Source organism: Callithrix jacchus, chromosome 22 (genome assembly GCF_049354715.1).
Source record: "Callithrix jacchus isolate 240 chromosome 22, calJac240_pri, whole genome shotgun sequence".
Taxonomy (NCBI): domain Eukaryota; kingdom Metazoa; phylum Chordata; class Mammalia; order Primates; family Cebidae; genus Callithrix; species Callithrix jacchus.
This window is the reverse complement of record NC_133523.1, coordinates 11,023,644-11,048,448: the sequence shown is the minus strand read 5'-3', so window position 1 is coordinate 11,048,448 and position 24,805 is coordinate 11,023,644. Positions and strand designations below refer to the sequence as shown.

Sequence of the window (24,805 nt, the reverse complement as noted above, 5' to 3'; positions counted from 1 at the left end):
AACTGGGAAGCAGAGGTAACCTAGATGTGAGCCAAGATGGTGCCACTGCACTCCAGTCTGGCGACAGAGCAAGACTCCTAAAAAAAAAAAAAAAAATTAGCCACAGGTGGTGTGCATGCCACCAAGCCAGGCTTATTTTTGTATTTTTAGTAGAGACAGGGTTTTGCTATGTTGTCCAGGCTGGTCTCCAACTCCTGGCCTCAAGTGATCTGCCCGCATCAGCCTCCCAAAGTGCTGGGATCACAGGAGTGAGCCGCTACACCCAGCTTGTGGTAATATTTATTACTACAATTTATTACCCGTTTGACAACACGTACGTTCCTGGTAGTCCCTGGAAAGAAATCACTTGCAGCGTGATGTGACGCATGGTGTTATGCGTACGAAAAACTACTGTCATCATAAAAGTTGTAATCAAGCATGAAAATGAAAATCTGTATGAGGAAAAGAAGGCCTGAAGTTACAGGCTCACAGTAATATTGACTCACAATGTTGGACAAACAGCTAACTCATAAAGTTTATCTGATCCATGACTGCAATGGGATATTTTAATATATATTATCAGTAAACACAAAACTCATTGGATAGTATGCAAGTTGTTCGTACAGTTATTATTTCTAAGAAACAGGTAAAGAACTTTTGTTTGAGGAAGACAGGTGCATTGTAATCATATATAATCAAACATAATTCAAAATAAACTGAGGGACTGCATTCAGCTGTGAGTAACAGGAAACACCCACAATCTTTCTGTAATGAACACAGTGCTTATTTTCACATGAAAGGGCAGGGTGAGACCCATCTCTGCATAATGCAGCAGAGGAACAAGCTCCATGTAGGGTTTTGGTTTTGGTTTTTGGATAGTGCCACTGTCGCTCTCAACTTACATCCCTAACAGCCACTATCCCAATGGACAGAAATGTTTATGTACAGACTGGACCTTACAGGAACCAAGTCAGATCATCAGACTATTCCCAAAAATGACCATACAAACTCATTACTTGGCAGATATATTAGCGCTTTCAGGAATATCAAAATAGCAGCTGAATCTTTGATATGAAGCTTGTAAGAACATCTATGGAAATCTATAACTTTGAGAACATGGAGGTGAAGTAGCTGGTGGTGGTTTAGAGGATACTGTTTTTTTTTTTTTTTTTGAGACAGGGTCTTGGTCTGCACTCTGTCACCCAGGCTGGTGTGCAGTGACGCAATCTTAGCTCACTGCAACCTTCACCTACCCGGCTCAAGCGATTTTCCTGCCTCAGCTGGGACTACAGGCATGCGCAACCATGCCCAGCTAATTTTTATATTTTTAATAGAGACAGGGTTTCATCATATTGGTCAGGCTGGTCTCGGACTCCTGACCTCAGGTGATCAGCCTGCCTCAGCCTCCCAAAGTGCTGGAATTACAGGTGTTAGCCACTGCACATAGCTAAGGATGCTCTTGATTGGCAGGGCAAATAATCAGAAAGATTAATACGGGCTGTTTGGACAGGTCTAGAAGACCAAATCCAAACAGCCTGTATTAATCTTTCTCCCCATATGATGCCTCCAAAATCTGACTAATGTCTTCTTCACTTCTGCATTCTAACCTTCCAGAAATATAGGCCATTGATGCAGTCTACATGTAACCATAAAAGAAATACATTCTGGGCCAGGTACAGTGGCTTTATGCCTATAATCCCAGTGCTGTAAGAGGCTGAGGCTAGAGGGTCACTTGAGGCCAGGAGTTTGAGACCAGACTGGGCAACATAGCAAGATACCATCCTACAAAAAAAATTAAAAAACAAAAAACAAAAACATTAGCTGGGCTTGGTGGCACATACCTATAGTTCCAGCCATTTGGGAGGCAGAGGTCAGAAGACCACCTGAGCTTGGGAGTTTGAGGTTACAGTGAGCTACAATCATGCCACTGCACTCCAGCCTGGGTGACAGAGTGAGACCCTATTTCAGAAAGAAAGAAAAAAAAGGAAAGTGAGAAAGAAAAGAAGAAATAAACAAAGTCTGAAGGTTTAGTTCCCATTACCCAGACTGACATGACACAATCAATGAAAGGCATCTCTCATTCTAGATTTTATTATCCCATCATAGCTCTCTCCTTATCCCAAAATCAATTATACAAAGAGCAGCCAGAATAAATAACAAGGAGTAAAGAGCAACAGGTTAAAATAATAATTCACATGAGACTACAGTCTGTAATATACTTTACACTTAGAATTAATACCAACTCTTTAATAACAAGGAAAATTAAATACTTTGAGCTAAAAAGAAAAAAAAATGGGCCAGGTGTGGTGACTCACACCTGTAATCCCAGCACTTTAGGAGGCTGAGGTGGGTGGATCACTTGAGGTCAGGAGTTTGAGATCAGCCTGGCCAACATGGTGAAACCCATCTCTACTAAAAATATAAAAAATAGGCCAGGTGTGGTGGCACATGCCTGTAGCCTCAGCTACTTGGTAGGCCGAGGTGGGAGAATCACTTGAACCCACAAGACAGAGGTTGCAGTGAGCCGAGATCATGCCACTGTAGTCCAGCTTGGGCCACAGAGAATAGAGACCCTGTTTCAAAAAGAAAAAAAAAAAAAAAAAAAGGAGTTGTTCTAATAAATATGATGGAATATATATAATGTGGGAAGGGAATAAGAACCTGCTAAATGAAGCAAGTAGGTTCATACCAACATTTATCAAGACTTATTTTTCAGTGGTCCTCAATCAGAACAATTAAGCAACCATACACAATTTAACATACCCAAATATGAGAAACACATTTAAATTCTTCATTGGATTAAACACACTTCAAAATGGAAAGACAAATATTTTATTTACTGACCTAAAACAATGCTACCTATGAAATTCATGCACTATTGTTTTAAAATTACTTACAGCATTATATCAATTTAACATTTCTTTGTGAGATTAAACATTTGAAACCAGAGTCCGGAGACTATTTTAAATATGAGCCACTAACTAACAAAATATACATATAACGTCTCCATTTCCATCAGGTTATATATTTTCTGGAGACTACATGACCTGCTATGCATGAGGCTTTTTGAAGTATTTACATTTATAGGATTTTGCTACATTAGAAGTTTTCAAATGACTTTTTTTTTTTGAGATGAGGTCTTGCTATGTTGTGCACACTGGTCTCAAATTCCTGACCTCAAGTGATCCTCCTGCCTCAGCCTCCCAAAGTGCTGGGATTACAGGTGTGAGCCACCACACCCAGCCAGAGTTTAAAAGTCTATTCAAATTCAATACCTCAACTAGTGAGGCCCTGCTGGGGAATGACACCCAGCATCTCCTGTTTGCCAGACAAGTACTTTAACCCACAAAGCCACAGAGCCCTCAAACGACTTTACAAGTGTATTATAAAGGAAAACCTTCCTTGTGTTTTTCACATTTATAGTGTTTCGAGCCAGGGTACATTCTTACATGTTGCTGAAAACATGTGGGCTGACCAAAAACGTCCGGACACTGCTTATATTCGAGCTTTCTCTTTTCTATGTGTTCTTTCCTGGCTTCAAGTGGAAGTGAAATAACTAAAGGCTCTCCCACACTCTTTACATGTACCAGGGTTCTCTCCACTATGCATTCATGTGTCACAGGATTGTGTGATTACAAAACCTTTCCCACACTCTTTACACAGGATTTCTCTCAAATATGGGTTCCTTTCAAAAAAGGATTTGTTTGGTTTTTCTCCATGATGAGTTCTTTCATGTATTTGAAAGGAACTAAAATGACTGAAGGCTTTCCCATGTTACTCACATTTATATGGCTTTTCTCCAGAATTATTTCTTTCATGTATTAAAAAAGGCACCAACAGAACTTCATGCTTTCCCACATCACTTACATTCACAGGGCTTCTCTTCAGTGTGAGTGCTTTAATGTATCTGACATTGAGTCCAGAACATTAAAGGCTTTCCCACATGGATTTATAAGGTGGTCCATCTTCAGCGTGTGTTAATATGTGTCTCTGAAAGCTTGCACGGCAAGAATAGGCTTTCCCACATTCCTTACAATGATAGGGTTTCTGTCCAGTGTGAGTCCTTTCATGCAGTCGAAAGGAACTAGAAGATCTAAAGGCTTTACCACATCGCTTACATTCAAAGGGTTTCTCACCAGTGTGAATCATTTCGTGTGTTCGAAAGGAGTTGAGATAACTGAAGGCCTTCCCACATTGCTTACACTCATAGGGTTTCTCTCCAGTATGAGTTCTTTCATGTATTCGAATTGATGTGGAAGAAACGAAAGCTTTACCACAATGTTTACATATATAAGGTTTCTCTCCAGTGTGAGTTCTTTCATGTATTCGAAATGGACTCAGAGAATGAAAGGGTTTCCCACATACCTTACATTTGTAAGCTCCTTCCCCAGTGTGCTTTATCATGTGTCTTCGCATACTTGGGATACAACTGAAGGCTTCCCCACATTCCTTACATTCATAAGGTTTTTCCCCAGTGTGAGTCCTTTCATGTATTTGAAAGGTACTGGCAGATCTAAAGGCTTTACCACATTGTTTACATACGAAGGGTTTCTCGCCAGTATGAATTCTTTCATGTAGTCGAAGGGAGGGGAGATAGCTGAAGGCCTTCCCACACTGCTTACATTCATAAGGTTTCTCTCCAGTATGGGTTCTTTCATGAATTCGTAAGGTTGGGGAACAGCTGAAGGCCTTACCACACTGCTTACATTTAAAGGGCTTCTCTCCAGTGTGAATTCTTTCATGTACTTGAAATGAACTCAGGGAATGAAAGGGTTTCCCACACACCTTACATTTATAAGGTCCATCTCCAGTGTGCTTTATCATGTGTCTTCGAACGCTTGTGATACAAGTGAAGGCTTTCCCACATTCCTTACACTCATAGGGTTTCTCTCCAGTGTGACTTCTTTCATGTGTTCGAAATCTACTGGGATAATCAAAAGCTTTCCCACACACCTTACATTTATATGGTGTATAGCCACTGTGTGTGATTATGTGTCTTCTAATTCTTTTGAGAGAAAAGAAGGTTTTTCCACATTCCTTACAATCATAGAGTTTCTCTCCAGTGTGAATTATCTCATGTGTTCGAAAGGCGTGGTGAGAATTCAAGGGTTTCCAACACTGGTTACGTATATCTGGCTTCTCTCCATATTCCTGATACTCCTTTGGTTCACGTCCACTATGATCTCTGATGTGTCTATTAAGAGATGAGTGACCCATGCTGACCTCTCCATATACGATGCTTTCACAGAGTTTCACTCTAGGAATGTTCTTGCTCAGATTATGATTCGCAAACTGGCTAAAGGTCCCCCCATGCTGACCACCGTCTCTACTTTGATAGAGCCTTTCTACCATATGACGTCTGTGAAAAATGAGAAGGAAAGTACTAAGGATTTGTTTGTTATTTGTTTTATATTAACAGCTATTAAACTTGCATTTTTAACATTAGCAGGGAAAGTGCAGACTCGATGCCAAGTTTGATTTGTTTGAGTATGAATGGATTCAATGCTCTGGGCTAGAGTGCAATGGCACAATCTCAGCTCACTACAACGTCCACCTCCCAGGTTCAAGCAATTCTCCTGCTACAGCCTCCCGAGTAGCTGGGATTATAGGCGCCCACCACCATGCCCGGCTAATTTTTTATATTTTTAGTAGAGACAGGGTTTCACTATGTTGGCCAGGCTTGTCTTGAACTCCTGACCTGAAGATCCACCTGCCTCGGCCTCCCAAAGTGCTGGGATTACAGGTGTGAGCCACTGCGCCCGGCCATGTTTTTACAAAAACTAAACATCTGTTTACTCTGAAGAATATGTATTTGGGGAAAATATTCTAAAAAAAATAAATTTGAAGCTTGGCTTATCAGTTGTGTTTACCTGGTTTTAAAATTTCATGACATGCTAAGATACGTTCAAGTGAATTTGTTGTCTCTGAGGATAAATTACCTTAGATTTCTCCCTTGGTGTTTGTAGTGATCTTTAATTTTCTGGTCCTTCCATTTTTTCCCTAAAACAGAGACCCAGAAAAATTCTGAATCAGTACAAAATTATAGAAAAATTATTAGATTCTAGGTTCACGTTACCCTGTGACTATGCATATTTTAGCCCCCTACCTATTCTCCCTCCATGATGCAAACCACGGAACAGCTTCAGTGCACAAGAAACACTTCCTCTCTATTGACTAAGTGATGGAAGTATATCATCCTTACCTATAGAGGCCAGATTCCTCATGGTTTCCCACATCACATCTCTGTAGAGATTCTTCTGGGAAGGATCCAGCAAAGCCCACTCCTCCTGGGTGAAGTTCACATCTATATCCTCAAAGGCCACCAAGTCCTGAAAATCCCACATATGTGGAGAGGAGAGTGGGTGAGACTGACAGGGCTGGGGATCTATACTTAATTCATGAGACGCTCACATGCTTCGGGAGTCTCCAACGTTTACTCCACTGTTTGGTCACCATACTCCCTTCCACACAGCAATTCTCGTACTAGCACTGAAATAACGGGTAGAGCAATAGCAGTGTCTCATCATCTTTCTTGGTGGTGGTTCCAAGGAGTAATATGTGCTGCTTGAGTCACATCTAATGTCTGCCCATACAGTGGACCTGTAGAACCTGTCATAACAAAGTCCTACCACCTAGTGTGCAGAAGAGTTTATATCAGCATTCTTGAGAATGTTTACCCTTAAAAAAAGGCTCCTCACTCCTCACAATGTTCATGTGAGGTGGGAGACCAGCAGGACTTGTTTTCTGATTACAGCCCTACTGGCTAAAGCAGGATCTGGCAGAGGAAGGGTAAAGTGAATAAAGTGGTCAAAACCAGCAGATGTCAAGGACTGTGATCTACAGCAGCTCTCACTGCTCATTAGCATAAAACACTCCCACCAAGGCCAAGACCCTTTACAAATACCATAGCAATGAGCTGAAAGTTATCACCCCTTCTCTAGAAAGTTTAAAATAACCTGCTCCTTAATTCACATATAATTGAAAGTGGGTATAAATACAGTTGCCAAGAGCCCATATGTTGCTGACTCTGGGTGTACCGCCTATGAGTTAGCACAGATCCACAAAGACCAGCACTATTAAATAAAAGACTGCTGTTTAACACCACCGGCCTGCCCTTGACTTTTTCCCTGGGCAAAGCCAGAAACCATCCTGGGATAAGCCCCAATTTTAGGGCACACCTGTCCTGTATCACAGCCATTGCTACTATCTGGGAAAAGGATTTGGAGAAGGAGCCCAATGATCTATATAAGAGTAGCCTGGAGCCTAAACTGTTTATGGAAAAAAGATGAAAATTTCTGGTCTCCTGCCTTCCATCTGAGACTTTGGGATTTTGTCATAAGTGCAACGCATGGTACCTACCTGATGAGCCCCCCCAAAACACTCTAGGAAGTATTTTACATGTGTTTTCACAACTGGTTACTGGGAAAATTAAGCCCATCTTCTGTTATTACACTAAGAGAAAATACTCTCAAGTCGTACCTATCCTGCAGATCAAATATAATTAAGTACTAAAGGAGACTAATGAAGGATTTTTTACCATCTTAATGGCAATTTTTTTTAAGACAAGAGTTTCGCTCTTCTTGCCCAGGCTAACGTGCAATGGCACAATCTTGGCTCACCACAACCTGTGCCTCCCAGGTTCAAGCAATTCTCCTGCCTTAGCCTCCCAAGAAGCTGGGATTATAGGCATGCGCCACCATGCCTGCTTGATTTTGTATTTTTAGTAGAGACAGTGTTTCTCCATGTTGGTCAAGTTGGTCTCGAACTCCTGACCTCAGGTGATCCCCCAGCCTCAGCCTCCCAAAGTGCTGGGATTACAGGTGTGAGCCACTGTGCTTGGCCTTTTTTTTTTTTTTTTTTTTAAGATGGAGTCTTGCTCTGTCACCCAGGCTAGAGTGCAGTGGCACAGTTCAAGCAATTCTCCCGCCTCAACCTCTCGAGGAGCTGGAAGTACGCACGCGCCACCACGCCCGGCTCATTTCTGTATTTTTAGTAGAGACAGGGTTTCACCATGTTGGCTAGTCTGGTCTCAAACTCCTGACCTCAAGTGATCTGTCTGCCTCGGCCTCTCAAAGTGCTGGGATTAAACGGATTATAGGGATTATAGGTGTGAGCCACCCCACCCAGCCTGGTGAATCTTCACTAAATTGGTGAATAAATTAGTGAATTCACCAATTTATCTACCGTACTTTCTCTTCAAAATGTATTCAGTGGCCGGGTGACCTAGTTCACATCTGTAATTCCATCACCATCACATTGGGAGGTTGACATAGAAGGATTATTTGAGCCCAGGAGTTCGAGACCAGTTTTGGCAACACAGGGAGAACCTCCGTCTCTACAAAAAGTTTTAAAAATTAGCCAGCAGTGGTGGCACATGCCTGTAGTCCCAGCTACTCAGGAGGCTGAGGTGGGAGGACTGCTTGAGCCCGGGAGTATGAGAATGCAGCAAGCTATAATGGTGCCATTGCATTCCAACTTGGGCAAAAGAGGGAGACCCTCTCTCAAAATACATACACACATACATACATACACACACACATACATACATACATACATATATACATATTCAGTTATCTTAAGCCATAATGAAGAGTGATCCTCCCTATTTCTCTGCGATTCTTTTCTCTGTAGCCTTCTCCAGGCTGAATTCTAGGATTCTGTTTGAAATTAAAAAATAAAAAAGGCCAGGTGTGGTAGCTCACACCTATAATTCCAGCACTTTGGGAGGCCAAGGTGGGAGAATCGCTTGAGCTCAGGAGTTTGAGACCAGCCTGGGAAACATGATGAAACCCTATCTCTACAAAAAATTAGCCAGTCATGGTGGCCTGCACCTATGGTCCCAGCTACTCAGGAGGCTGAGATGGGAGGACTGCTTGATTCAGGGAGGTAGAGGTTGCAGTGAGCCGTGATTATGCCACTGAAGTCCAGCCTGGGTGACAGAGCCAGACCGTATCTCAACAACAACAACAAATAAAATCACAGAAAAGAACAAACCTGAGAAACTTACTGCATATATGCTCTGAGGGGAACAAAGTACATACAAATTTTTTTTTCTTGAGACGGAGCCTCGCTCTGTCACCAGGCTGGAGTGCAGTAGTGCGATCTGAGCTCACTGCAACCTCCACCTCCTGGATTCAAGCAATTCTCGTGCCTCAGCCTCCTGAGTAGCCACCACACCCAGCTAATTTTTGTATTTTTGTAGAGATGGGATTCACCATGTTGGCCAGGATGGTCTCCATCTCCTGACCTCATGATCCACCTGCCTTGGCCTCCCAAAGTGCTCAGATTACAGGTGTGAGCCACTGCACCCAGATGTAAATACAAATTTTTAACAAATATTAGGGTAGAAATTAATTTTTCTGAGATCCACATCTCATCTCTTTGGAAATATTTTAGCCTATCTTTCAAGCTGTAATGGTAAAATACATTTTACATGATGAAATAAGTCAACAAATCTTCCTAAGGTAACAAAACCAGGGAAGGGCCCTGCTGACCTGGAACACAGACAAATCTGACTTAACTGCCCAGTCAGGTCATCCTATCTCATGGGACATCTCCCCAACCCCACCTTGTCACTGAAGTGTTGCTCACTGACCTTTCCCAGACTGTGGACTGTGCCATCAGTCCATGCCTAAGTGCATTTTGCTTGTCCAGTTCTTGCATCACCTGGGTTTCCTTCATTTTGGGGGTCATTTTTCTACCTTCAAGTACTCTGGGAGAATCCAGAGGGCAAGAATCATTTTCTGTCTTTCCCCTCAATACCGCCATCCAATTAGATGACCACCAACATATCTCCAGAGAATGGAAACTGGGGCTTGGGAAAAACAAGCTGAGTGTCCCAAGGGGTGAGCTTTCCAGATGAAGGGTATACCATGTCACTACTTCCAGTCCAAAGGCATCCAGCGGCTCCCCTGAGGGGCTGCATGGGCTGATGCTCACTAGACCCTCCAAGAGACATGGAAGTTATGGGCTTCTTGGGGAAGCCCCAGTCAGTTTGGAACCCCAGGACCAGGAAAAGAGAGGGTAAGCTGAGGAAAATCAACCCTGCCAAGTTTCCAAAGAGGAACCTCAACACAAAGGCATTCTGATAAGAGTTCACACTTAGGGAAGATAAAGGAGGAGAGACACAAAGGTTTTTCACAATGGAGTTTAAGGTGGTTATTCTCTGCTTACCTCTCAGGTGAAAAGGTCACAAACATTTAAAAAAAAAAAACTTTATAAAAGAGTCATCCACTGCTTTGTGCAAAAATGATAAAATATGACATCTGTCTCTAATGTAGAACGAAGGACAAATAGTTGGCTGGGTGTGGTGGCTCACGCCTGTAATTCCAGCACTTTAGGAAGCCAAGGTAAGTGGATGACTTGAGGTGAAGAGTTCTAGACCAGCTTGGCCAACATGGTGAGACCCTGTATCTACTAAAAATACAAAAAAAGTTAGCCAGGTGTGGTAGAGGTGCCTGTAGTCCCAGCTACTCAGGAGGAAAATCACTTGAACTCAGGAGGCAGAGGTTGCAGTGAGCTGAGATTGCACCCAGCCTGGGTGAGAGTGAGATTTCATCTCAAAAAAAAAAGGTTAAATAATACTGTGCATTCGAGAACAGAGGTTGGTGCTTGGGACTGCAGAAACGATACCTACAGTTTAGGAGTTTGTTGCCAGGCCAAGGAAAGTCAGGCTGGTGGGGGGTAGGGGTGGATTTGATACCACGTTTCCAACACATTTGGGCAACTCAGATGATACAGACTCAGATACAGACGGCAGGGATGAGCCCCTGTGGCCACATCGGACCCTGGGCCCCTGCACACTTGCCATTTCCCACACTCGCCATTTCCCAGCTTCCGGGGTCTCCTGGGTCCTCCCTTTGGCTGCCATGGCCACCGCAGAGCACAGAGCCAGGGGTGTGGAGCCAGGAGACAGAAGAGAAAGGTAATGCAGCCTGCGCAAGAAAAGAAAATTCACCACAAGCTCCTACAGGGTGGGGTACGGTTGGGGATGGACAGAGCTCCAGAGAGCGCCCGATTGGACAATAAGTAGGATGCCATCCTGGCATCACTAACTGGATATGACTTCAGGCTCCAACCCCCGTGGCTTGAGGAGCAGAACACATTAAGATGTTTCAACAGGGATCAGATACAGTTCTAGCACACACCATCAGCAGTGGTGCGCCTTCCTCCTGGTTCCAGACACCCATGTCCAAAGTCAAGATCACATATTACACGAACTAAAACTTTTAACCAATGCAAAAATGACAATAAGCCATACCTGTCTCTTTATGGGGAATCATTACCGTCAGCCCCAACAAGACAAGGCTGTCCATATTACTACACACTATCCACATACACACTTAAGCAGTTCCTGAAACGGTGCTGAAGATGTATCAGAGGTGGAAATATAAATGACCAACAGTGATGTTTCTTCACCCACTGATGTCCCTACCCTCCACAAAGAACAGAACACACACACCCTCAGCTCCCACATCACCTCATGCCATCATTTACTTTCCTTCAAAGAGCTTATTTCCTTCTTAGAAACCAGTCTTACCATTTTCTCAATCCTTCTCCTTTCTCACAAAAATATAAGCACCAGGATTTCAAGAATGTATTCATTTTGTGTCCTTATATCCAGAGCCCTGAGTGCCTGCATCATTTATGCTTAATTCTGGATGTTCTGAGGCTACAGTTCTGGCATATGAGGCATATTGAAAAATGAGCATCAAGAGCATATTATCTGAGCAAGACAGGCTTGATAAGAATAATGATAATGTCTCTGTCCCTTGCTAGGTTTATATTCTGACAACTTTCCCAGAAGTATTAGCCTAATTTGACTAATAAGAAAGACTTTAAAAATTATCAATAGTTTAATCTGAAGAGGCCATATATTTCAACTGAGGTACTTTATGGGAAGCCATGTCTAATTCATCACAGGATGTATTTCAGCATAGAGGTAATAAATTTAGCATCACTCCATCTTTTTTACTTTTGGGTAAGAACTACCACAATAACCAAGGCCAGAACTAACCTTGCCTCTTCATAGTATATAATCCAGAGAAGCTTCTTGCTTCTTTGAATAGCAACTGATAAATCTAAAGGAAGCCTAAGTCCTATAAGAAATTATTTTGGGCCGAGCATGGTGGCCCATGCCTGTAATCCCAGCACTTTGGGAGGCCAAGGCTGGTGGAAAGCCTGAGATCAAGAGTTCGAGACCACCCAGGCCAACACGGAGAAGCTCCATCTCTATAAAAAATACAAGAATTGGTCAGGTACGGTGGCTCATCCTGTAATCCCAGCACTTTGGGAGGCCAAGGCGGGTGGATCACGAGGTCAGCAGTTCAAGACCAGACTGGTTCAAGACCAGATGTCTCTACTAAAACTACAAAAATTAGCCAGCCACAGTGGCAGGCACCTGTAATCCCAGCTACTCGGGAGGCTGAGGCAGAAGTGTCGCTTAAACCCGGGCAGCAGAGGTTGCAGTGAGCCAAGATCATGCCACTGCACTCTAGCCTGAGTGACAGAGTAAGACTCCATCTCAAAAACAAAACAAAAATTAGCCAGGCATAGTGATAAGTGCCTGTAATCCCAGCTATTAGAGAGGCTGAAGCAGGAGAATTGCTTCACCCCAAGAGGCAGAGGTGGCAGTAAGCCAAGATTGTGCCACTGCACTCTTGTTTGGGTTACAGAGTGAGACTTTGTTTAAAAAAAAAGAATTCTTTTTAGCGCACTCTTACTGATACACGATAGTCACTTACGGTTTGCTATCATATTTATGATGACTTTTTTTTTTAATACCTTCTTTGACAAGAGGTATGATTCCTGATAATCTTTGGGAAAAGGTTAAAAGCTTGATTTAGGGCCAGGCATGGTGGCTCACGCCTATAATCCCAGCAATTTGGGAGGCCGAGGTGGGTGGATCACGAAGTCAAGAGATCGACACCATCCTGGTCAACAAAGTGAAACCCCGTTTCTACTAAAAATACAAAAATTAGCTGGGCATGGTGGTGCACGCCTGTAGTCCCAGCTACTCTCGGGAGGCTCAGGCAGAACTGCTTGAACCCAGGAAGTGGAGGTTGCGGTGAGCCAAGATCGTGCCATTGCACTCCAGTCTGGGTAACAACAGCAAAACTCCATCTCAAAAAAAAAAAAGCCCGACGCGGTGGCTCACGCCTGTAATCCCAGCCCTTTGGGAGGCCGAGATGGGTGGATCACGAGGTCAAGAGATCGAGACCATCCTGGTCAACATGGTGAAACCCCGTCTCTACTAAAAATACAAAAAATTAGCTGGGCATGGTGGTGCGTGCCTGTAATCCCAGCTACTCGGGAGGCTGAGGCAGGAGAATTACCTGAACCCAGGAGGAGGAGGTTGCGATGAGCAGAGATTGCGCCATTGCACTCCAGCCTGGGTAACAAGAGCAAAACTCCGTCTCAAAAAAAAAACAAAAAAGAAAAGAAATTAAGCCCCTTCCTCGGGGCTGAGAGATTTTGAGCATGAGCTGACTCTCAGTTGTCAGCTAATAAAGGACTCTTAATTTGGAACTCAGAGCATGGCACGTTTCTTCTGACTCGCTAGGTTAAAACATTTGGAGGCCCCAGCAAGATTTACCACCACTGGGCATGGACGGGAGTTAAGAGGCAGACTATAGGGGGGCACCCCCGAGACGTTCCAGGGCCCTGTAGGCTGCCACTTTCCAGAGGAGAGCGGATCGACTCCCAGTACGCCCAGCCCAATGATTCCTTCGAGTCCTCAGTCCTGCTCCGAGGAAAAAGGTAAGTTAGGCCTGACACTGGGTTTGGAACAGGGAGGGGCACTGGCCCTGACGAGGGTGCCCCTCAGGGCTCTGTCAACACTCCAGGATGCTAGAGGACAAAGTCCTCGGTTCTGTGAGAAATTACCAATGGAAAGGAAGTTTCTCTGGGATCCTGACTGGTTTACAAGTTTATGCAAAACTGTCATAACCTCTGAGTGCGGGTGTGTATGCAGGTGTGTGGGGGGACCTCAGAGGCTTGTGTCTAAAGATCCAGTTTGCGGCTCCATGACGAAAGCTATGGAGTCCAAGTGGGCCCTAACCTGCGGTTCGGTGGTGACCTAATATTGCTTAAAGACAGCATCGGGCTAGGCCCAATCCAAGTCGGGGGTTTATACCAACACGCTTATGCCAAAAGGTACCTAAGTCCCCACAAGGGGCGCAGCCAGGCAGGCATCTGAGTGATCTCAGTATAGGACCCCACCTTCCCTGTTTGTCCTTGAAACAGCCATGATCATATCTACCTCAGTGTTTGCTGTCTGTCTTGTCTGTTGGGTCCTAACTTCCCTCCTGTTTGTCTTGTCTGCTGAAGAACAGTCTCGGTTTTCATCATCAGTTTTGTCTGTTTAAATTTGTTTTGTTTATTGAGTTATAACTCACAGATGGGTTTCTGTGAAGTGGAACGGCCAAATGGCCCTCAATGGGATCCGTGAATCCCCCGACAGTCCAGGCTGTTTGGCAAGTCCCTCCACTTGTTTCTGGAACACACAGACACCCTGATCAATTTCCCTATATTGATCAATGGCTGGACTTAGTCCAGGACCCTCCTCCTTGGCTACGATCCTGCACTGTTTATAATCCTTCATCCAAGGTCCTCCTGAGCCGGACTTCTCCTCTGTTCTGACCCTCAGCTACCTCTATTCCTCCTGTTCTGCCCTCTTCGGAGGAGGAGGAAAACTCTCCCCAGGCCTCCCCTTAAGGGAGGCACCACCCCCACAAAGTAGTGAGTGTGCTGTCTCGTTTTCAGTCTATGTCCCTTTTCCTACTTCTAACCTGTACAACAGCAAGGTCCAAAAACCCACCTTTCTCTGAGAAACACCACCTAACCTCACTGGTTGAGTCCATACACCAGACTGATTGGCCCACCTGAGATGACTGCCAACAGCTTCTCCTAACCCTTTTTACATCTGAGGAAAGAGACCGTATTTGAAGGGAGGCTAGACAGTTTTTTCCCTAGTTCCTCCAGTATGCTGGAGGAGGGAGCCCAAGACCTCCTAGAAGTTTTTTCCTTCTACTGGGCGTGACTGGGACCCAAATACCTTGGCGGTGGGGAAGAGAGCTTTGGACGATTTCCACAGGCTATTAAATCTTTGGACGATTTCCCTGCGGGTATTAAAAGAGCCACTCGAAAACCCATAAATCTGTCTAAGACAACTCAAGTTGTCCAGGGGCCCAATGAGTCACCTGGAGTGTTTTGGAACGCCTCCAGGAGGCCTATCGAATTTACACCCCATTTGATCCAGTGGATCCTGAAAATAGCCATGCTAATTATTTTGCATTTGTGGCCCAGGCAGCTCCTGATATCTGGAGAAAGTTACAAAAACGTGAGGGATTTGCCAGGATGAATACAACCCAACTCCTAGAAATAGCTCAGAAAGTTTTTGACAATCAAGACCATGAGAAACAGAAACAGGCTGCTCTGGCAGCTGAAAAGGCAGGCAAAAATCTTAGTGGCCGCACTCCAAGAAGTTCAACACAAGCATTCCGAGTGGTCTATGAGCCGTGACAGCAACCTCAAGTCTGGTCCAGGAGGCTGATAAACTAACCCTGGGCCAAAACTTAACCCTCAGGGCTCCCCAAGCTGTTAAAACATTGCTGTGCAGCACTTGTGGTAAATGAATGTCAAATGCCCGCATATTGCAGTACCAAAGTTTGCTGGGCTTTTTTTTTTTTTTTTTTTTTGAGATGGAGTTTCACTCTTGTTACCCAGGCTGGAGTGCAATGGCGCGATCTCTGCTCACCGCAACCTCCGCCTCCTGGGTTCAGGCAATTCTCCGGCCTCAGCCTCCTGAGTAGCTGGGATTACAGGCACGCGCCACCATGCCCAGCTAATTTTTTGTATTTTTAGTAGAGACGGGGTTTCACCATGTTGACCAGGATGGTCTCCCTAAGTGCTGGGATTACAGGCTTGAGCCACCGCGCCCGGCCCCAAAGTTTGCTGTTAAATCAGCCTTGTTTAACTATCTCCCCCACAAGGTATTTAAATCCAGCTACTCTACTTCCTGATCCAGACTACACCATACCTGTCCATGACTGCCAGAAACTGCTAGAGGCTACAGAAACTGGCCGGCCTGATCTCTAGGATGTTCAGTTGGAAAGGGCGGAAGCTACCATATTCACGAACTGTAGCAACTTCCTTAAGCAAGGACTGCGAAAGGCTGGTGCGGCGATCACCACGGAAACGGACATTCTGTGCCCAGGCCCTGCCAGCCGGAACTTCAGCACAAAAGCTGAGTCGGTTGCCCTCACTCAGGCCCTCTGGTGGGGTAAGGATAAACGCATCAACATCTACACTGACAGCCAGTATGCTTTTGCCACTGTACATGTCTATCAAGAGCATGGGCCACTAAAAAATTCTAACCCTGCTCGAGGCCGTTTGGCTCCCTCTACAGGTGGCTGTTATCCACTGCAAAGGGTGCCAAAAGGAAAACATGGCTGTTGCCCTGGGAAACAAAAAGGCAAATTCTGCTGCCCGAGAGGCAGCCCGGCTCCCAGTTACACCTTTAACCCTACTACCTGCCATGTCCTTTCCACAGCCTAAGTCACCCAACCACCCGGCATACTCTTCAGAAGGAGAAAAACAAACATCATATCTTCAGGCCAGTAAAAAACTCGGATGGTTGGTAAATTCTCCCAGATTCCAGAATTTTCCTGCCCCGTGCCCTAGGAGAAGCCTTGGTTGGTCATCTCCATTAGGGGGAATAAAACTAGCCCAGCTTTTGAGAAGCCATTTTAAAATTCCTCACCTTCAGGATGTAACTAACCAAGAAGCCTCCCGATGTACAGCTTGGGCACAGGTAAATGCCAAGCAAGGTCCGAGACCTGAACTGAGCCACCGTCCCCAGGGATGCAGTCTGGGAGAAAGGGGGAAAATATACTTTACAGAAGTAAAGCCACACGCCGGGCTGGGTATAAGTATCTCCTGGTGATGGTAGACACTTTCTCTGGATGGACTGAGGCATTTGCCACTAGAAACGAAACTGCCTCCACAGTAGTTAAATTTTTACTCAATGAAATCATCCCTCGATTTGGACTGCCATTCACTATAGGGTCTGATAATGGGCCAGCCTTCACCTCATCCATAGCTCAATTGGTTAGTAAGGCATTAAACATTCAATGAAAGCTTCATCGTGCCTATCAGCCCCAGAGCTCTGGACAGGTAGAATGCATGAATTGTACCTTAAAAAAATGCTCTTACAAAACTGATCTTAGAAACCGGTATAAATTGGATAGACCCCCTTCCTTTAGCCCTCCTTAGAGTCAGGTGCACCCCTTACAAGGCAGGGTTCTCTCCCTTTGAAATTATGTATGGAAGGGCCCCACCTATTCTACCCAGGTTAAAAGATACCCATTTAGCAGAAATATCCCAAGCAAACTTGTTACAGTACCTGCAGTCTCTCCAACAGGTTCAAGACATCATCCAGCCACGTGTCCCGGGAGCACACCTCAATGCAGTTCCTGACCAGATTGGGCCCTACCACTCTTTCTGTTTGGGTGACCTAGTGTTTGTCAAAAAGTTCCAGAAAAAAGGAACTCACACCTGCCTGAAACCGGCCTTATACATTGTCATCCTTACCACCCCAACAGCCGTGAAGGTTGACGGCATTCCACTTAAATTCACCACTCCGGCATCAAAAAGGCCAGCCAAACCCAACAAGAGACATGGGTCTCCCAGCCAGGGCTGGGCCCCTTAAAGTTATGACTGAATTGTATAAAGCCCTCCAGCTAGTGTTTCTTACTCATTTCTTTCACCTGCCTACTCCAGCTGTGTACATGTATATGCAAATACCACCTGGAGTATTGGAGGGAAGATGCCTCCAATAAGGTTTCTCTTGTCAATTTGTGTGCTCTGTTCACAGGATCCAGCCCCAAGGAGGTGCCCCACGCAGTCAGATGTGAAACAAAAACAGAAGAGTCTTTAGTTCGTTTTTACCTTTGTCCAGAAAATCACCCCAATACTAACTGCCAACGAGTTTATAAATTTTTCTGCCCATACTAGACTTGTGTGACCTTGGCCACTTACTCTGGAGGACCAACATCGTACTCAACTCTTTCCATAAGACTCTATCTCATGGGGTTTAATTGATTGTAACTCTGCTCTGCTTAATGATACTCAGCCTAAACTGGCCCGAGACTGCTGGTTATGCTTAAAGGCCAAACCCCATATTATGTTGGACTGGGAGTTGAAGCCACGCTTAACAATGGCCCTCTTTCTTGTCATACACTCCCTCATTCTCTTATACTACAAGACGTTTCAGAAAACGCCTCCTGCCTAATTAGCCCTAGGTATAACCTATCTGCTTCTCCCTTTCAGGCTACCTGCAACCAGTGTACTTACTTCCGTAAACCCCTCAGTCTCCTACCAGGCACCCAACAATACTTGGCTGGCCTGCACGTCAGGCCTCACCCGCTACATCAATGGGACTAAACCTGGCCCTGTCCTGTGCGTGTCAGCGCACGTGCTTCCCCAGGTCAATGTATACAGCGGACCAAAAGGACAACATCTCATCGCTCCCCTTGAGCTGCATTCCAGGACTCACCAAGCTGTCCCACTCCTTGTGCCCCTTCTTGCCGGCCTTAGCATAGCTGGGTCAGCAACTATCACTGCTGCTCTGATCTGAGAAAAAACTGAACTAATGTCCCTATCTCAACAAGTAGATGCTGATTTAAGAAATCTCCAGTCAGCCATAAATATGCTACACACCCAGGTAGAATCCCTAGCTGAAGTTACTCTCCAAAACCGCCGAAGCTTAGATTTACTATTCCTCTCTCAAGGAGGTTTATGTGCTGCTTTGGAGAAAGCTGTTGCTTTTATGCTAACCAGTCTAAAGTCATAAAAGACACTCTTCAAAGGGTTCAAGAGAATCTAGATAGACGCCAACAGAATGGAAAAAAATAACACCCCATGGTACCAAAAGATGTTGAACCAGAGTCCATGGCTAACTACTTTAATAACTAGGGTAGTGGTTATTACTCCCTCCTTTTTCTCCTGTTAGGTTTAATTTTTGGACCTTGTATACTAAGTTGGTTCCTCAATTTCATAAAACAGCGCATAGCTTCTGTTAAACTTAAATATTTCAGAACCCACTATAACTCCCTTGTTATAACCGAGAAGTCAACAATTTGACTCCCCAAAAACACAGGTGGGAAATGTGCTAACCTACCCTGTGTTAGCCGGACAGACTCCATTCTGCTGAGAGCCAGACAGATTCCATCTTAACCTCCACCTCGCCCCTCCCGCCATTTCTCCTTTGAGTGCATATCTGGATCCTGTTCCAGTGCTGGGTCATGTTGTGCTTAGAACCACAGAAGCACATAACCGATGTAACCATACCCTGTTTGACAAGCCCACTTGCTATTGTGAATATCCCCTTGTTGATCATATGGAAAGTACCGAAATGCCCCCTTGGTAACCAGCAATCATGGAAACCGCTTGTGTATACCCTCCTAAGTTAATCAACAGTCATGGGAGTCTCCTGCCTCCCAGTTATCCTCCTCCTCCCCTAACTTGCTTGTTCTGCTTCTATAAAATTCCACTTCAGCTAGACTCCCCCTCCCCTTTCTTAAGCAAGGTATAAAAAGAAATCAAGCCCCTTCCTCAGGGCCAAGAGATTTCAAGTGTGAGCTGACTCTCGGTCGCCAGTTAATAAAGGACCCTTAATTCGGAACTCACAACGTGGCATGTTCCTTCTGACTCGCTGGGTTACAACAAAACAAGTTCCCATGTAGCTGTTTTTGAAAGCATCATTGTGAATATAGATGTGAAACTAAAAAGCTGTAGCGAAGCAAAGGAAACAACGGAGTGGAAAGGCAACACAGAGTGTGAGAAAATACTTGCAAACCACGTATCTGATACAGTGATAAAATCCAAAATATATAAAGAACTCTTCAACAGCAAGAAAACAAATAACCCAATTTTAAATTTTTATTATATATTTATTTATTTTTGAGACTGGGTCTTACTCTGTCACCCAGGATGGAGTGCAGTGGTACAATCTTGGCTTACTGAAACCTCTGCCTCCCAGGTTCAAGCCAGCCTCCCACCTCAGCTGGGAGTAGCCAGGACCACAGGTATGCGCCACCATGCTCGGCTAATTTTTTGGTAGAGATGAAGATTTGCCATGTTGCCCAGGCTGGTCTCAAACTCCGGAGCTCCAGCAATCCACCTGCCTCAGCCTCCCAAAGTGCTGGGATTACAGGCATGAGCCACTGGGCCTGGCCTCCAATTTTTTAAATGGGCAAAGGATCTAAACAGACATTTCTACAAAGAACACATACAAATGGCCAAGACATTCATGGAAAAAAAAAGTTTAACATCCCTAATCATTAGGGAAATGCAAACTAAAACCTCAATGAGACATTGCTTCACACCTGCTAGAATGACTGTTATCAAAAAGATTTTTTTTTTTTTTGAGCCGGAGTTTCACTCTTGTTACCCAGGCTGGAGTGCAATGACACGATCTTGGCTCACCGCAACCTCTGCCTCCTGTGTTCAGGCAATTCTCCTGCCTCAGCCTCCTGAGTAGCTGGGATTATAGGCACGCACCACCATGCCCAGCTAATTTTTTGTATTTTTAGTAGAGACAGGGTTTCACCATGTTGACCAGGATGGTCTCGATCTCTTGACCTCGCGATCCACCCATCTCGGCCTCCCAAAGTGCTGGGATTACAGGCGTGAGCCACCGTGCCCAGCTTATCAAAAAGATTTTTAAAAAGACTGGACACAGTGGCTCATGCCTGTAATCCCAGCACTTTGAGAGGCCAAGTTGGGCGGATCATGAGATCAGGAGCTCAAGACTAGCCTGACCAACATGGTGAAACCCCATCTCTACTGAAAATACAAAAATTAGCTGGGCATGGTGATGTGCACCTGTAATCCCAGCTACTCGGGAGACTAAGGCAAGAGAATTGCTTGAACTAGGACCCAGGAGGCAGAGGGTGTAGTGAGCTGAGCACGCCACCGCACTCCAGCCTGGTCTACAGAGCAAGACTCCATCTCAAAAAAAAAAGACCTATATCCGATATTCAAGATGGATTTAGCCAGAAGAGCAACACTGTTTTCATATTTGAAAATCACATTAATATAATCAGTATCAAAAACATTTGACAAAGTACAATATCCTTTCAATACCTCTTGCACCATGAAAATACTCAGTAAACTGGAAATGGAAGGGAACTTCCTTAACCTGAAATAAGGTATCCATGAAAACCCCACTATAACATCATACTGATAGTGACACTGAATGTTTCCCCCTAAGATCAAATACAAGAATGTCTATTTTTGACACAGCTATTCAACACGCTAAAAGAGGCACTACCAGGGCAATCAGACAAGAAAATGAAATAAAAGCATTCCAGAATTTAAAGGCCATACAAACATAGCCTCTGCCTCCCCAGTAGACATACAAAATCACTCACGTTTTGTCACTGCACACATACGTGAACACACGGAGGCAGACATACAAACCCTCAAAGGTAACACCTCAGAGACATAAACAGGTGCTTGCAGAGACAAACACAGCCCAAGCCTCTCCACTCCTCCCCAGCTCTCTCTCTCTCCTTAGGACTAAGTACCATCTGACACATTGCACATTTTACTTATATCTTGTTTCTTGTCTCCTAGAATATCAGCTTCAGGCAGATAGAATTTTTTTGTTTAGCTCTGTATAATGCAGCACTCACTAGGTCTGTTACAAAAAAAGGAGATTAATACTCATTGAAAGGCTAGGCATGGTGTCTCATGCCTGTAATCCCAACACTTTGGGAGGCTAAGGTGGGAGGATCACCTGAGGTCGGAAGTTCGAGACCAGCCCAACCAACATGGAGCAACCCAGTCTCTACTGAAAGTACAAAATTAGCTGGGTGCGGTGGTGCATGCCTGTAATCCCAGCTACTCGGGAGGCTGAGGCAGAAGAATTGCTTGAATCTGGGAGGTGGAGGTTGCAGTGAGCCAAAATCATGCCACTGCCTGCCAGCCTGGGTGGTAGTGCAAGACTCCATCTTAAAAATAAATAAATAAAATAGGTCACATATGGTGGCTCATGCCTCTAATCCCAGCCCTTTGGGAGGTCGAAGCAGGCGAATCACCTGAGGTCAGGAGTTTGCTACAAGCCTCTCTACTAAAAATACTAAAAATTAGCCAGACATGGCAGCATGCACCTGTGATTCCAGCTACTTAGGAGGCTGAGGCAGAAGAATCACTTGAACCCAAGAGGCAGAGGTTGCAGTGAGCTGAGACTGCGCCACTGCACTCCAGCCTAGATGACAGAGTGAGACTGTCTCAAATAAATAAATAATACAAATACAAAATTAACTAGGCGTGGTGTCGCATGCCTGTAGTCTCAGCTACTCAGGAGGTTGAGGCAGGAAAATCACTTGAACCTGGGAGGCAGAGAATGTAGTGAGCCAATATGCTACTGCACTCCAGCCTGGGTGACAGAGTGGGACTCTGTCTCAAAACAAACAAATAAACAAAAAAAAGAGAGCGAGAATAAAAAATTTTTAAATTTTATAAAAGTAGCAAATTTTATTTTTTTTTCCAGAGATGGGGTTTCACCATGTTGCCCAGGCTGGTCTGGAACTCCTAAACTCAGGCAATCCACCCACCTCAGCCTCCCAAAGTGCTAGGATTACAGGCATGAGCCAACAAGCTCACCCCCAAAAGTAGCAAACTTTCATATGTTATCTTTTTTTTTCCAACCTCACAGTAGGAAGAGTGTTCTTTATTTAACCTGGAAGCATAGATTCAAGCTGCTCTGAATATACACTCCCTAGAGTGTTCTTTTATAAGAAAATTAAGTAGGCCTCAAAGGAAGAGACAAAGTCAACTCAATTAAAATTAAGAGTACCCCTCCCCACTCTTGATAATAGTACATGCAGGAGACGGCCAGAAAAGCAAACAAAAAAAAAAATTTTAAAGAGTCCATCAAAATGTAGAATGGAGTGAAAAGATAAATCATTTCCTGAAACAAAGTATTAGCAATCCCTAGAAATGAAAAAGAATTAGTATATAGAATATGTTAAAAAAAGAAAAAAGGAGCCAGGCACAGTGACTCACGCCTGTAATCCCAGCACTTTGGGAGGCCGAGTCAGGCAGATCACGAGGTCAAGAGATCAAGACCATCCTGGCCAACATGGTGAAACCCTGTCTCTACTAAAAATACAAAAATTTAGCTGGGCATGGTGGCATGCACCTTAGTCCCAGCTACTCAGGAGGCTGAGGCAAGAGAATTGTTTCAACCCAGGAGGCGGAGATTGCAGTGAGCCGAGATCGTGCCACTGCACTCCAGCCTGGTGACAGAGCGAAACTCTATCTCCAAAAAAAAAAAAAAAAGGGAAGAAAGAAATGAAGCAATAAACACAGAAATGACTTTAAGATGACACGATGACTGAAAATTATTTTACAGAAGATGAAGGGCCACACAGGAAAAATAAGGAAAACTATTTATAAGGAGTAAATATACATGCATACATGGTCAAATGGTTAATCCATATATTCCATTGGCGTTCCCAAGTCAATTTGAATTTATCTATAGGCTACATCCCAGGGATTTTTTTCCCAATGTATAAAAAATTTACGAAGGATGGCCGGACACGATGGCTCACACCTATAATACCAGTACTGAGCCCAAGTGTTCAAGATCAGCCTGGGCAATATGATGAGACCCCATCTCTATAAAAAATATAGCCATTAGTCAGGTGTGTGCCAGCTACTTGGGAGGGTGAGATGGCCCAGGAGGCCGAGGTTGCAGTGAGTTGTAATTGAGCCACTACACTTCAGTCTGGGCGATACAGGAAGACTTGCCTCAAAAAAAAAAAAAAAAGAAATTTATGAAGCATTAGCATTTGGAGACAAAAATAACAATTACAATGGCAACAGATAAAATACTAACAACTCAAATCCAGCAGTGGAATGGTTAGTAAACTGGGTGACCCACAGCCTCAGACAGCAGCAGCATGTATGCAACAGACTGAGGCAAAGAAACCACAAAAACTCCTTTTCAGCATAATATTAATGTTAATGTCAACTCACTGAAAACTCAAAAGTGGCAAAACTCTGACAAAGCAACAATAAAGCTATGAAGAATAACAGATGCAGCACACCGTGGCTCACACCTGTAATCCCAACACTTTGGGAGGCCAAGGTGGGCAGATTGCTTGGGCTCAGGAGTCAGAAAACAGCCTGGGCAACATGGCAAAACCTCATCTGTACAAAAAATACAAAAATAAGCCAGGCATGGGGGTGCGCATCTGTAGTCACAGAAGGCTGAGGTGAGAGGATGGCTTGAGCCAAAAAGGTAGCGGTTGCAGTGAGCCAAGACTGTAGCACTGCACTCAAGCCTGAGCAATAGAGCCAGACCTTGTCTCAAAAATAAATATATAAATAATAATTTTTTAAAAATCAGAATCAGGGCCCGGCACAATGGCTCAAGCATGTAATCCTAGCACTTTGGGAGGCTGAGGTGGGTGGATTACCTAAGGTTAGGAGTTTGAGACCAGCCTGACCAATATGGTGAAACCCTGTCTCTACTAAAAAACACAAAAATTAGCTGGTGTGCTGGTGTACGCCTGTAGTCCCAGCTACTCAAGTGGCTGAGACAGGAGAATTGCTTGAACCCAGGAGGCAGAGGTTGCAGTGAGCCAAGATTGGCTCACGCCTGTAATCCTAGCCCTTTGGGAGGCTGAGGCAAGCAGATCACCTGAAGTCGGGAGTTCAAGACCAGCCTGACCAATATGGAGAAATCCAGTCTCTACTAAATATACAAAATTAGTTGGGTGAGGTGGCACATGCCCATAATCCTAACTATTCG

The 24,805-nt window shown here is 44.5% G+C and overlaps 1 protein-coding gene across 1 annotated transcript in view; it reads right to left on the bottom strand.

Annotated features, from left to right (window-relative positions):
- Positions 1-2,054: 2,054 nt before the first annotated feature.
- ZNF136 (zinc finger protein 136) overlaps positions 2,055-24,805 on the bottom strand; it is a 28,312-nt gene continuing 5,561 nt past the window's right edge. Inside the window, exons 2-4 of the mRNA XM_008987332.5 lie at positions 6,182-6,308; positions 5,919-5,979; positions 2,055-5,338 (exon numbers count right to left, since the gene is read on the bottom strand). Of these exons, the coding sequence (XP_008985580.1) occupies positions 3,907-5,338; positions 5,919-5,979; positions 6,182-6,308 (1,620 nt within the window). The 3' untranslated portion in view covers positions 2,055-3,906. The remainder of the gene's footprint in view (positions 5,339-5,918; positions 5,980-6,181; positions 6,309-24,805) is intronic.